At 29.8% G+C, this 12872-nt stretch overlaps 2 protein-coding genes across 2 annotated transcripts in view; one reads left to right on the top strand and one right to left on the bottom strand.

Moving 5' to 3' along the window:
* Positions 1-145: 145 nt before the first annotated feature.
* Positions 146-4564, bottom strand: LOC131849447 (WW domain-containing oxidoreductase). The gene is made up of 7 exons (XM_059199526.1): positions 4277-4564; positions 3243-3480; positions 2529-2794; positions 1937-2116; positions 1599-1713; positions 1000-1140; positions 146-586 (listed from the first exon to the last, which is right to left on the bottom strand). The coding sequence occupies exons 1-7, from the start codon at positions 4363-4365 to the stop codon at positions 350-352; spliced, it is 1266 nt and encodes a 421-aa protein (XP_059055509.1). The 5' UTR covers positions 4366-4564; the 3' UTR covers positions 146-349.
* A 479-nt stretch (positions 4565-5043) lies between these two features.
* Positions 5044-12872, top strand: part of LOC131849457 (uncharacterized) — an 86884-nt gene continuing 79055 nt past the window's right edge. Inside the window, exon 1 of the mRNA XM_059199537.1 lies at positions 5044-5461. Coding sequence (XP_059055520.1) covers positions 5396-5461 — 66 coding nt within the window. The 5' untranslated portion in view covers positions 5044-5395. The remainder of the gene's footprint in view (positions 5462-12872) is intronic.

The following is a 12872-nucleotide window of genomic DNA, read 5'->3' as shown; positions in this document are numbered from 1 at the left end:
CTGAAAATGGACGCATGTTACTAAAGAATAACGGACTTATTCGCCTTTCATTGCATAAAAATCATGATCCGTATGCGACTCCCGTATAAGTACTGATACAAATGTAGAGATGAGGATCGAGCAAATTTAAATAGTAGTAATAAACTATCTATCTGCTGCTCCTTAATTTACCCAATCATAGCAGTTAGTACATAAAACTTAAGATTTCATTTGTTTTATTATCGTAGGTACTATTGACTTATTGGGAGTCATACATTTTTTAGGACCGAACATATGAGTTCTATAATTATTGTAAACAATTCATAGTAGGTAATACGAAACTCTATTAAGGCTAAAAAATAGTAACTCACTACCTTATCTCTTGAGTTTTTTCATGGCAATATTTATTCATATATTTCTCAATACCATCTGAACCCACTCGTTCTTCGATCATCTTGAGTGACATGGCGAAGACTTCATTGGCTATGTCCTTGTCTCGAGCTAAGGTTGACTCCTCGCAATAGAAGCAATTGTTGAAGTAAAGTCCGGTTACTCCGACTAGATCTGCCGATGTCGCTACGTACACCGACGTGGCAGATGCTTGTTGCTGAAATGTTTATTTAGAGGGGTATATTAAGGTTTCTCATGCGTCCCCAACGCGCAGGTAACACCCATAGTGTTTCAGGCGTGCATAGACTACAGTAACCGTTTACCATCAGATGGGCCGTATACTTGTATGTCACCATCATAGTACATAAAAAAATGACGAAAATATATCGTCATCAGTATTAATCAGCATACATACATCGTAAAACAATCATATCCATTGATTGAAAAAACGGTCTGATTTGATAGACGTTATCAAGTACATACATACTAATATATAAATCTGAGTTTAGTTGTGTGACTACGCTAATCTTAGGAACAACTTCTGTTAGTGTTACAAAAACTTTTAGTGTTGCTAGTAATTACTTTATGTTGTTAGTATTAGTTTATTAGTTGCAATATATAGATACTTACCAAGGACTTAGTAAAAGGTCGAATAAGAAAAGAAACCATTCTAAACAGCCACCAAGACTTGCCGAGGTTGGTGTATACCATGTTCCCTGGATGAAGCGAATTTACACGTACATTTTTACTTCGCCATTCTTCACTCAGGATCTACAACATAAGATAAAAAACTTTACTTGATAAAGAAAAGTTTCCATTAACAAATAAAAAATAGTAAAAATTCTAAATACTAAAATTAATCCTACCTTCATAATTCACTTTTAAATCTCCTTGTTGCAACCCGAGATTATTGTATGCCTGCTTACAATTCAGTCTATTAGATATACATAATTAACTGTGAGTTTATTTCCTATTCTTACCTCCTGATTAGAGCATTACTGGTTTATTACTGATCATTGCTAAGTTTCATGAAAATTGTTTAAAATTTTCATGAAACTTAGCATGTGGTATGGAGAACAGGCTACTTTTTATTCCAACCAATTAATATATCTTGGTAATACAGATACCTCTGTATGATTTTAAATACATATCTTATTCATAGTAATAATTTAGCTTATCTTACCTACCTTACCTAACAATACTTTATTCATAGTAATAATTTAGCTTACCTTTGCAGTTAAAATATTGAATAATTTAGAATTATTATAAGCCATCATTGAACTGTACTGGTCTCTGGTCACTGAAATGGTTTGTTTTGTAAATGTATTTTTTAAACTTGCAAATCTGAAAAATGTAAAACATAATTACATTAATAATACATAATCACATTATATTACAAAACATCTACATAAACTACCATTAAATATGTTGGTAAATACTTAACAGTTTCATATTTATGTGTCAATGAAGAATTTTTCATACCATACTTCATTCGAGACCATGTGAACTTGCCAGTTACAGCATTTCAAATTAAATTTAAATTTAAAAATATATAGATTCTACCAACCTGTGTGATTCAGAAGAAACGAAAATAACTCTACTGCTATGCTTCAATAGTGGTTCCAAAAGCAGAGCTAAATACATATGACTAAGATGATTTACTTGGAATATCATCTCTAAGTTATCGCCTGTCTCTGTATATGGCAGTCCAAATACTCCAGCATTCAATATTAGAATATCAAGATGACTGAAAAATAAAACATAGTTTGATAAGTCACTGAGTTTTACTTTGTACGTGTTTCAGTTGAAGGGTAATTGAGATAAGTCAGTGACATTACAAGATATGGAGGCATGCAATGCTTGAGAGTTACAGCAGGCACCATATGACAATGAAATATCAGTGGTCCTGTCAACTCACTATCAAATTGTTTGCCATTCCAATTACATAAAAAATGTATAATACATAACACAATATAGGCTAAATGCAGAAAACAACAACATACAATACAGGAATGAAATCACAAAACATACTGTGTATACAATACATGTTGTTAAACAGAAGCTACATTTCTCTCAAATATACTTTAAGTAATGACAATAGAAAAAAAATGAAAACAAATTAGAACAGCAACATCATATTATTTAATATGTAAGCTTACTCAAAAATGGTTTTTACAGCCAGCGGACATTTCTTCACACTCTGTAATGATGCTAAATCCAAATGGACAGCTTTTAAATTGTCTTCTGAAGCATTAGTCTCTGTTACAATCTCTTGTATTGCAGTTTGTGTAGCTTCCATGTTCCGGTTGGCAAATATAATACTGCAACCATGTCTGGCTAGGGACTTTGCAGTTTCATAACCAATACCAGAATTTGAACCTGTTATTAATGCACATTTTCCTGATAAATCAACTCCATGTAATATCTAAAAATAATAAAAAAATGTAATAACCATACCATTACCATAAATGCAAAATTATGTCTATCTATATAACTATTTATTTATCTATAGCCTTAATACTAATAGTGAAGTTAATGATGTTTTTGTTTATTGCTATTTGACAGCCTCAGTTCTTCAGCTTATCTTAATACATAGGCCTCCTCCAATAGACTCCATGTTCCTCTGTGCTTCTGTCTAATGATTTCCCTCTACATGTTGTTCCAGTCACTGCTATTACATTATATAACTATTACATTATCATAATTAAAAGTCTGGATGTATCTTAATGTAATTAGATGTGTGGATATGATAGACATAGTCCACCTTTTATCTTGAAAAATCAGATGAATAATCTAATCAGATATAAAAGGTTTGCATGGGTATGTAAGGTTTAATTCATCTTAAACAACATCACTTATGACATAGATCTGACCTGATAAGCTGTAGATGATCCATCATATTTCTGTCTAAAGTCATATACATGTTTCTTCTCTTCCTTTGCAAAAGCTAGTCGTGGGTCTATGTAAGTTGTGTTACCAGTATTGTTTTGTGTATACAATGTTTTACCAGTTTCATCTATAGTTTTGGACCATCCAAACGGTAGTTCCTTAGGTATAACTTTCTTTTTTCCAGTCCGAGGATGGGTCCACTGTATTTTTTTTGAGCAAGTACTGTAATTAGATAATAACAATGAATATTATAATATTTATATATATATATATATATATATATATATATATACTATAAGTTTAAATACTTGTATGTTTATGTTATATTTATATAATTCACATGTAAATTCAAAAACAAGGTGTTTTCTATTTTTATTTAAGTTTTCTCCAAATTACATCAAGTAATGTAAGTAAGTTGATGGTAATTATTAATTTAAAATACATAAGGATTTTTCCTCTTCTGAATATTGTAAAGAACAATTAATTTAAAACAAGTATGTTAAGTTAAAAATCATCTAAATTTTTATTTATAAATCAGTACTTGGAGGAATGAGATTAGAGAAGTTTAAGCCAAAAATTTAATATATTGCTTCATTAATTCATTATTAAATGCCATTAATCATCACAATATTCATAGAACAAACACACTTGTCAAAAAAAAGTATCTAATATTATATTTCCATTTATACACTAATTATTAAATGATGAAACAATCCAATTTCAGATTGGCTAATGAATGCCAAATGAAAACAAAATTTTGAAATATTAAAGTAAATATTTGTGGCTTTGTCCAAGTTATTTGTTTGAGACAAACAGCAGTAGATCTACTAGAACTATATTCATAGTTATTTGGTTTTTGTTTCAACAAAAGTTTGTTTAGACAACTCTCAAATGGATTGTATAGATTGTACAGTTAAGCCAATTCTAATTCCAAGGATTAGTAGATTTACTTGTAAAATTGTATGTACGGTGGTTTCATGCAGAGCCACTAAAAATTGTGAAAAAACCAATTACGTACCTGATAAAGTAAACATTTCCATCTTCGGTAGACTTTTCTTCCCAACCAGGAGGAAGGTCGTCTTCACTATCTGATTCTAAATTATGCATACTTTTACAACATAAAGTTTAAAATATTGTATTTATATATATCATTAATAATAATTAAAAACAAAGTGTCAAGTGTAAGAACTATTTAATAAAGAAACGAAGATAAACGAAAAAGTACCAAGATCAAGATGTAAAAACAAATACAGAAAAAACAAAACAATATTATCAAGCCGACGTGAATGACAATACCGGATTCGGAGATACCGAATGACTTTCATCAGTCAAATATCAATCATGTCTGAAATTTCTGTTACTGCCAAACAAACTTCGATTTGAAACAAACAGAAATAACTTAGATAATACTTAGACAATTTATTATGTTCAAAACACAAGGAATTTATATTTTATTTTTTAATATTGGATTCGTAATTTATGCACCGAAATTTAACAAGTTATTCATAGGTTATATTGTAATCCTAGAAAGATTGCTTCTCTTTTGCTTTGTTTTGTTTATCTTTATTGAACACTTAACTTAAATGAAAATTTTAGTGTTTATATATGTTTTTATATAACGATAAATTTAATAGAAGTAATTTTTTTGCGAACAAACGAATTAGCTATTTAAAAAAATATCATAATTTTGTAGATTCGTTTAGTTTTCTTTGGTCTATGGTTATATTAATCTGTGGATCAGATAATCTGTGGTGAATCAAAATGGCTGTTCTGATTGACATTTGTGAACTAGAAGTGTGTCAAGGTAAATTGTATTGTCAATAAAATTGAACACTTCAATATATTTAAAAGAATTAATAGCAAATAACTCCGTGTTCCTATTATGAGTATTTAACATATATTTGTGTATTTACTGTAAAGTTTTAATCAATCATGTTTATTCCATAAACTTGTGTTCTTCACTGGCCTAGATTTGATAGGATCCTAAAATGCTGGTTAGGACGCTCCCAACGGTCTTAAAATTTATCCAATGTTATTGAAAACTTACTGTGTATAATGTAGTTTGAAGTCATATTGAATGTGTAATGATCGTGTGTGATTTAGAAACTTTAGTTAATTAGTGTTCAATTGAGTCATCATGGGGGACAAGATGAATACCGAGTATTTCGCACCTGGAGCTGTAGCCTTCAATTACAACAATGTGGTGAGTTTTATTACTAGTCTTGTACTTCTATTTACAAACACCAGAAAATTCCTTACCAGTATGTCCTTTTATGTATTTAAATATTCATTACAGATATAAATGTATCCAATTTACATGTACAAATTTATCTAAAGTTTACTATCTAAGTTTTAGATTAAAGGATGATGATGATGACAATTCATTTTTGGTATATAATAATTTATTACACTGAAAATAACATAATTTGACATATTTTTAATTAATTTTTGTAGGTGTTTATTGGAAATATTGTTAATAATGTATTACAGGAACTTGCAACATTACATGACCATCATGTGGCTTGATTGCAAAGCTTAATATTTAATACCTAAAATAAAATATTTATTTGATACTACTAATTACTTCACTGATGAAGTAATTAATCAATGTTATTGTGGTTTTAAATCAATCTTATTGACTTCCTTTAATCCTCTGAATAAAAGGAGAGTATTAATTATAACATAATTTCTTATATTACCAATTTGTTTAAATACATGTTTATTGGGGCAAGTGACCCCTTTGACAGCTATATGCCATGTTGAATAGACATTCACACAGTTCTCCCGGGAAACCATTGTGGTAGGTTAATTTTTAGTGAATTTGCCACTATAGGCCCACAAACCATATGTCATGGTTTGTGAGCCTGTCCTTCAATGGTACAATATAACAACCATTATTTTTTTTAACATAATAAACAATATGTAAATGATCAAAAATTGAATTCAGAACATTAATTATTATTTATACATTTTGGATTATTTGTTGATAATGAATATATTACCCAGCATGTAATTCATTTATTATTCAACAAAAAATAAACATTATCTAAAAAGCACAATATTAGTAATAAATAAACAAACACCACTACAGTTGTTTTCCTGGATGGACAGGGATAATGTCAATTGTTGATATTGAATTCTTAATTATTTCTTCTTCATTTCTTTATATTTATAACTAAAATTAATTTTGTACTTAAATGTTCACCAATAACCTATAAAAATATTTATTTTTATATGTTATTGGTGTGTGGTTACATATATTTTTGACTAATCGTAACTATGTTTATTTTTATCGGAACGAGAGGATATGCATTATTTGCTCCATACTTAAGTAATTTCTGTTTAACATACTTAATAGTAGTCATTTGTAATTACAAAGTCCTTATTTGTTTGTTTGTTTCCAATGATTAAACCCCATATTACAGCATCCTTCATATAGGATTAATTCTGTGTCATAAGTTTGGTTTGCTAAATTCTATATAGATATATTATAGTGAATATAGTTATTTATATACTTACTTATCTACGAAACTATAAAAATTGTACTGTACCAAGCAAAGATAAAATTTATACACATTAGATGATGGAAGGTAATTGTTAAATTTAATGTTTATGTTAAATTTAGCATTTAGCTTTCATCATCTAGAATTTTGTTGTTATGTTTTTTGGTATATATTGTTTTCTGGTAATCTTAATATATTAATTTATATCCTCACAGCATATTAAAAATTACTTTTACTTAATTCACAGTCCTTTCATATTTCTAAACCACATAATTAAATCTGTCGCAAATGTATTATTTAAACAAGAATTAAGCAGTCACAGCAGCAGCAGAAAGAAATTTTATTTTTAATTGCTTTTTCATTATATTGACTATTAGCTACTCTCCTCAGCATTGCATGGGTGGACATGTATTATATATATAAACCTTCTCTGGAATCACTATCTATTAAAAAAAATCTGTTGCATAGTTTGAAAGATTTAAGCATACAATAGGGGCAGACAAATAGCGGCTGCGACTTTATTTTATCCTATGTAATAATAATGATTAATTAATTGCACCAATGTTAATTTCTAAAAGAAAACAATTCACCAATTATCTTAAGTTCTTGTTTAAGATAAGGTATGGTCTAAGCTGTGACAATTACTTTTAATATTAAGTAATGAAATATTTTTGCAAGTTTATTTCTGAATTAATGTTGACTATATGGTAAACAAAACAACAATATATAAGAATGTATTAATTGCAAATACTTTTTCGTTTACATATTATACACTACACTCCATCCACTACACTGTGCCTCCATGAATACCTAAAATATCTTGTTTTCATTCACATTGTTTCTTTACATAAAAATGCCTTGCATGCCATATTGTTTGTATTAAATTTTTGTTAGTTTCTCTGTTGAATTCATTTCTATAAATGTGTGATTTATGCTTGATGTAATATGACTGAAACCTCAAATATTATGGAAAGTTCTGAAGGATTTAACCAAAATGAAAGTAGTAATTATTTGATGATTGTTCCTAAAAAAAAAAAATTCTTTACATATTTTTTTACAATCCCTTGTTGTTGTTGAAAATCCGAATCATCGAAATGGATGTAGAATTGTCTACCAATGAATTTATGTAACACATATATAGAAAAAGCAGTCAAATTAGTAAACTCGCCCTTTCTACAGTTGCTTGATTAGTAGTAATGGGTATTACACAGCAAGTAACTAAAAACGTGATCTACCTGTGGTTAACCGATAAATTCAGCAATCTGTTAGAGACAGATTGTTTGCAATAACTCTGCCATCGTTTACATAACATGACTTCGACATCGATAGCCTTCTGTGTTTTATTATATCTAAAAGAAATATCAATTTAATTATTGCTTATGTTGCATTAGTAAATCTTACTCGTTTCATGCAATATTGCTTGATTCGCTTAATTGCTTGATTGCCTACTGAGACGTGGACCCGACGTGGTCAATTGTTTTGTCTGTAGCCCACACAAAACGATTTGAAAGAATCGTAAGTATTACGGTTAAATTACAGTGTTAGCAAACATAAATTTTAACCAACTGAAATATATGGAGGTTTTTCATTGGGCAGGTTTCTTTTTATAAGGACGTTATTCGATATTTATTTCGATGTCGTCGCCTACCGTTTTAATACTCATGGTACCAAGAGATTAAGATTAAGAGTTATTTATCTTTACGGCCATCGGCGGCAATGTAAGCTTTGAATCTGGACGATGTGCAACGGTTTTTGTGTATGCATACAGTGTATCACGAACCAAGGAAAACCTATGAAACTATAGATTTCTGATTGCTGGAATCTTGTTGCCGTAGAAACGTGTCGCCATTGCAACGTGATAATTGAAATTATAGTTAAGAAGGTTACAAGCACAACTCTAGCTGATTAAAAGTCCTGACACGTGCTGTGAAAGTATAGTTAACTAGCGAGGTAAAATTGCAAATCTTACATGCTAGTTATGAACATACTCGTTAATATCATTCTTTGTCTGGTTCCGAGTGGTTCGGCGCGGGAAACATATAATACGGCATTGTTCGCCATTTTCTATTTTGCCAGCAGTTCACTTTACCGATGAACAATCATAGTTTTCTTGATCCCACGATGAGACAATGCTTTGTGGGGCAAGCATTTGACACAATTTAATTTGCACGAACCACGGAGCTCAAGTAATTAAATCCCACGCTTCCACTTGCTTATACGCAGTAAGGCAAATTATGGATTATATTGGCTAATTCTTTATTGATCATTTTATTGCACCATGTTCAGCCCCATACGTCATCGTTAATTTCTGAAAGATTTTAATTTTTTCTCGTTATTCATAACATATTTGGCTAGGTTCTTGCGACATCACCTTACTAATCTTTTTAACTATATCGGTTGTTTTAGTTCTGTGAATATCTTCATTTTTGTTAACTATTGGTTACCTAAAGTGTGTTAAATAAACAGCGCAATCGATCGGTGGCTATGTAATTATTTGTAGGTAGTTCTTTTTTCTATTTAAATATTATATTGTATTTTCGCATGGTATTGAAAATAATACATAATTACAAAGATATAAACAAGATTTGTATAAGACAACAAAAAGAAACAATATATCTCCATTCCTAGGAGACAAATCTAAACAGCTTCAGTTGTGTATTAGTAACGACTAGATAGATGTTAATCAGATATAAAACATACTTTATAGCTCTAAAGGTCGCATGTTCATGTCGCAGCTGACAGTCGGTGCCAGGGTACCAGGGGCGGCCTGGTGCTCGCGTGAACGTTGCTCGATAAATTGTATATTAACCATAATAACGAGCTACGGAGCTCGTGATATCTACCTTGTTCCTGTTGTTGTGTATGTATCTGACACGACTTGAATGTGTCAAACTCTTATTAATTGTATATACATACGTGTGTGAAAATGAATTTCCATGTCACCAGTCCACGATACCTATCTATTCCTTATTAGAGACAAAGTTGTAAATTATAATTCTCATTATCTTAGAAGTATTTCAAATTTTTTCATTTATTTTCTTGTTAGTAATCTAAAATTATATTATTTTATACAATCTTTACATAGAACTCGCTTCCGCTGCTTGTTCGCTTAGATCTTTTAAACTACGAAACGTTTTTTAATGCATTTTTAAGCAATAGTTAGAGTGATTCAAGAGGAAGGTTTACATGTATAATACCTACCCGTGCGATGCCGGGGCAGGTAGCGAGTATTATATAAATCGTAATCAACAGCCAATATTCGTATATGACATAATAATTCTAGATACCTACAGATATAGAGTATAGACTGATCGCGTGTCTGTGGTAAAACCTAGTTGGCAATGTACAGTATTATCAGGCAGTACAGTTTAGACTTGCGAAACATTGCCTCGTGGCCTCAAGTATTACTTCGTTTTGGATAATTTTCTTACACTGTGCCTAATCGCGTGTAGCAACTAGCAACACTGGCTGTTGACGATGAAAAAAGTTTCTATCCCAAAAAAGAAAGTGCGGAAAACGGTTCGTGTTCAACTAATGTAATGTCATAGATAACGTTTAGTGTCGCACTTAGGCAGAACATTGCACTGGGTAAGCTAATCAGACTGTTACATTATCTGTACTAAGTATGTACTAGTTTCGACTATTCTGGTATATCCTATCAATAGATTTTTAAAGAAATCACTGAAGTTTTTATGTGATTGCCATTTGTAACTAAATAACATAGAAACATATCCTTGAATGGATAGACGAAATGGATGGCACTCTTATAAGAGTGATTTATTTTGTTACTCATGTAGTTGTTATTTATTTACTTGTGTCAATGTTCCTATTTGGTTGTTTGTATTCACAGATAATCCTAAATATGTAATGCTGAACATTTCTTTAAAAAAAGCAACACGCAAATTTCTTGATTGTACTTCTTGTGATGATTCTGCTTTCGGGATGAGCAATAAAATTAAAATTATATGACTTTTCAAGTGCTTATATATATAAAGTTTATTTGAATTTTAAAAATTTATAATTCTTGAATCTTTTAATTTAATATTATTCATTGTTTATATGGATTAATTCAATCGATAATAATATTTTAATAACTATTATTAGATTCTAGTGTCATACTATCATCCATTCAGCTTACATCACTTGCTCACTCAATCCAGTTCATTTTTTACCTCATTTCGATTGCATCAACTAATTTTGTGTTACATCGATACCGGTAGCTTTATGAGAATCCGAGAGTTTTCCATTAAACTTTAATGTTCGTTTTGCGCAATTTGTAAATTGCTATTAGATGACTATTGTACGTGCTGTAAGTGATAGTATCAAAATCTATATCCATTGTGAGTATAATTAACAAAGTATCAATAACATTTTTAAATTTCGACTCCATAAATATATAAATAATAATATGATTTCAAAATTCAAACATATTATATAATAACCTGTCAATAGAAATAAATTTGATTTCGATTTGACCAGTGTAATCACACTGGGTACCAAATTGTTTGTTTATATTATAATAACTCTAATTTCACAGAAATTAAAAGGTTTGTTTTCAGTAAGAAATACTATCACGTGTCAACAATAATTTTATATGAATGATGTCCAATTTACAACTATTCTTATATAATATCTATGTAAATAGTGTGTTCTTTAGTTAGTGCTCATACTAAATAAAAAAATAACGTGTACGTAATCCAATGAGTATACGATTGCCCACTATTGTCATGTTTATATAAGGGAGGCAGATATAGCATTATTTTGTTTGTTAAATTAAAATAACACGATTCCACAATCCAATAAATATGTTTGATACAGTCCATATAGCGGAGAGCAGTTCCTAATCTGAAATTATAGTGACTGACTCACGAAGAAATTGCTATACAGTGCATGTAATGGAATTCTAAAAATTTTACCAATTTCCTTCTCTCTTGAAGAGCCTATTAATTATATGAAGATCAGAATCGTGTTTTCTTTTGTAGCACAGAATATTAAATAATTTATGAACATCGTTGTAGTAGTAGGTAGTGTAGAGACGTAGATTATTTTACTACACAAAAATATGATACAGACAAATACAAATACGCTTACATATACCAAACAACGGGCTACTTCAAGGATTATTTTATAGAAAATTTATCGTAGAAGCTCCAGTTTCATACAATTTCAGAATAAAGTTCTTTATAGGTAACGAACAATCAAATATAAAATAAAGCACGTACATATTTTTATGTTATTACTTTTGATGGCATATCGTTATAGGCAGGGTAAAATAAAATAAATAGTACGTTGTACTATCAACGTTTCACCGTTCTTTCTAATAGTGAGTATCGTTTTCTAACCGCAAATTTGTCAGACTGTTATATTTTATATCGATTTCAGCGTAATCGTGCAACAGATAATACCAAACACTTTCGGTTGTGCCATTTTGTCAATGTTATTCATGTTTGTAAATATTATTATGGTCTTTATGCTACTATCATAAAGTCTATTGTTCTATATTGTTTTAGAATAATGTATAAACGCCGATTAGCTCAGGAGAAACACCTACCCTTATTACGCCTCCGTATCAAATACACAAATGAAAGCTTACTCTATGATTCATATTGCCTGTCTCTGTGATGTAGGTACTACTATTTGTTGCATATAGATAATTAGAACTTTCTCCTGTTATGATCGAATGCATATTATAAGTATGCAACATTTATATTACTGTTATTGCTAAGATAATGGTCATCCAGAAAAGGCACCAAATTGCGTATATATGCGTAATGTGTTAGCCATACGTAGACATGTAATTTTGTCGGTATTCATTTTATATATTTATGTAGATTATATATTTATATTACCAAAGTAGGTAATATAAATATATAATCTACATAAATATATCTTACCTTTACCTTTTATTTTTTAAAATAATAAACATTAAATTTTATATATAAAGTACCTATACTTTATATATAAAATTTAATGTTTATTAAATATTCGACAACATATTTAATAATAGATAAACTCAATTAGGTTAGTCTGAGTAATCGCATTTCAATTTGTATAATTATTTAAAAAATAATAGATACGTCTCGTATAAAATCATGTATGTACAATTGTAAA

Source organism: Achroia grisella, unplaced genomic scaffold (assembly GCF_030625045.1).
Source record: "Achroia grisella isolate CSIRO2021 unplaced genomic scaffold, CSIRO_AGI_Agris_v1 utg642, whole genome shotgun sequence".
NCBI lineage: Eukaryota > Metazoa > Arthropoda > Insecta > Lepidoptera > Pyralidae > Achroia > Achroia grisella.
Note: the sequence above shows the minus strand (reverse complement) of the source record. Positions and strands in the feature narration are given on the sequence as shown.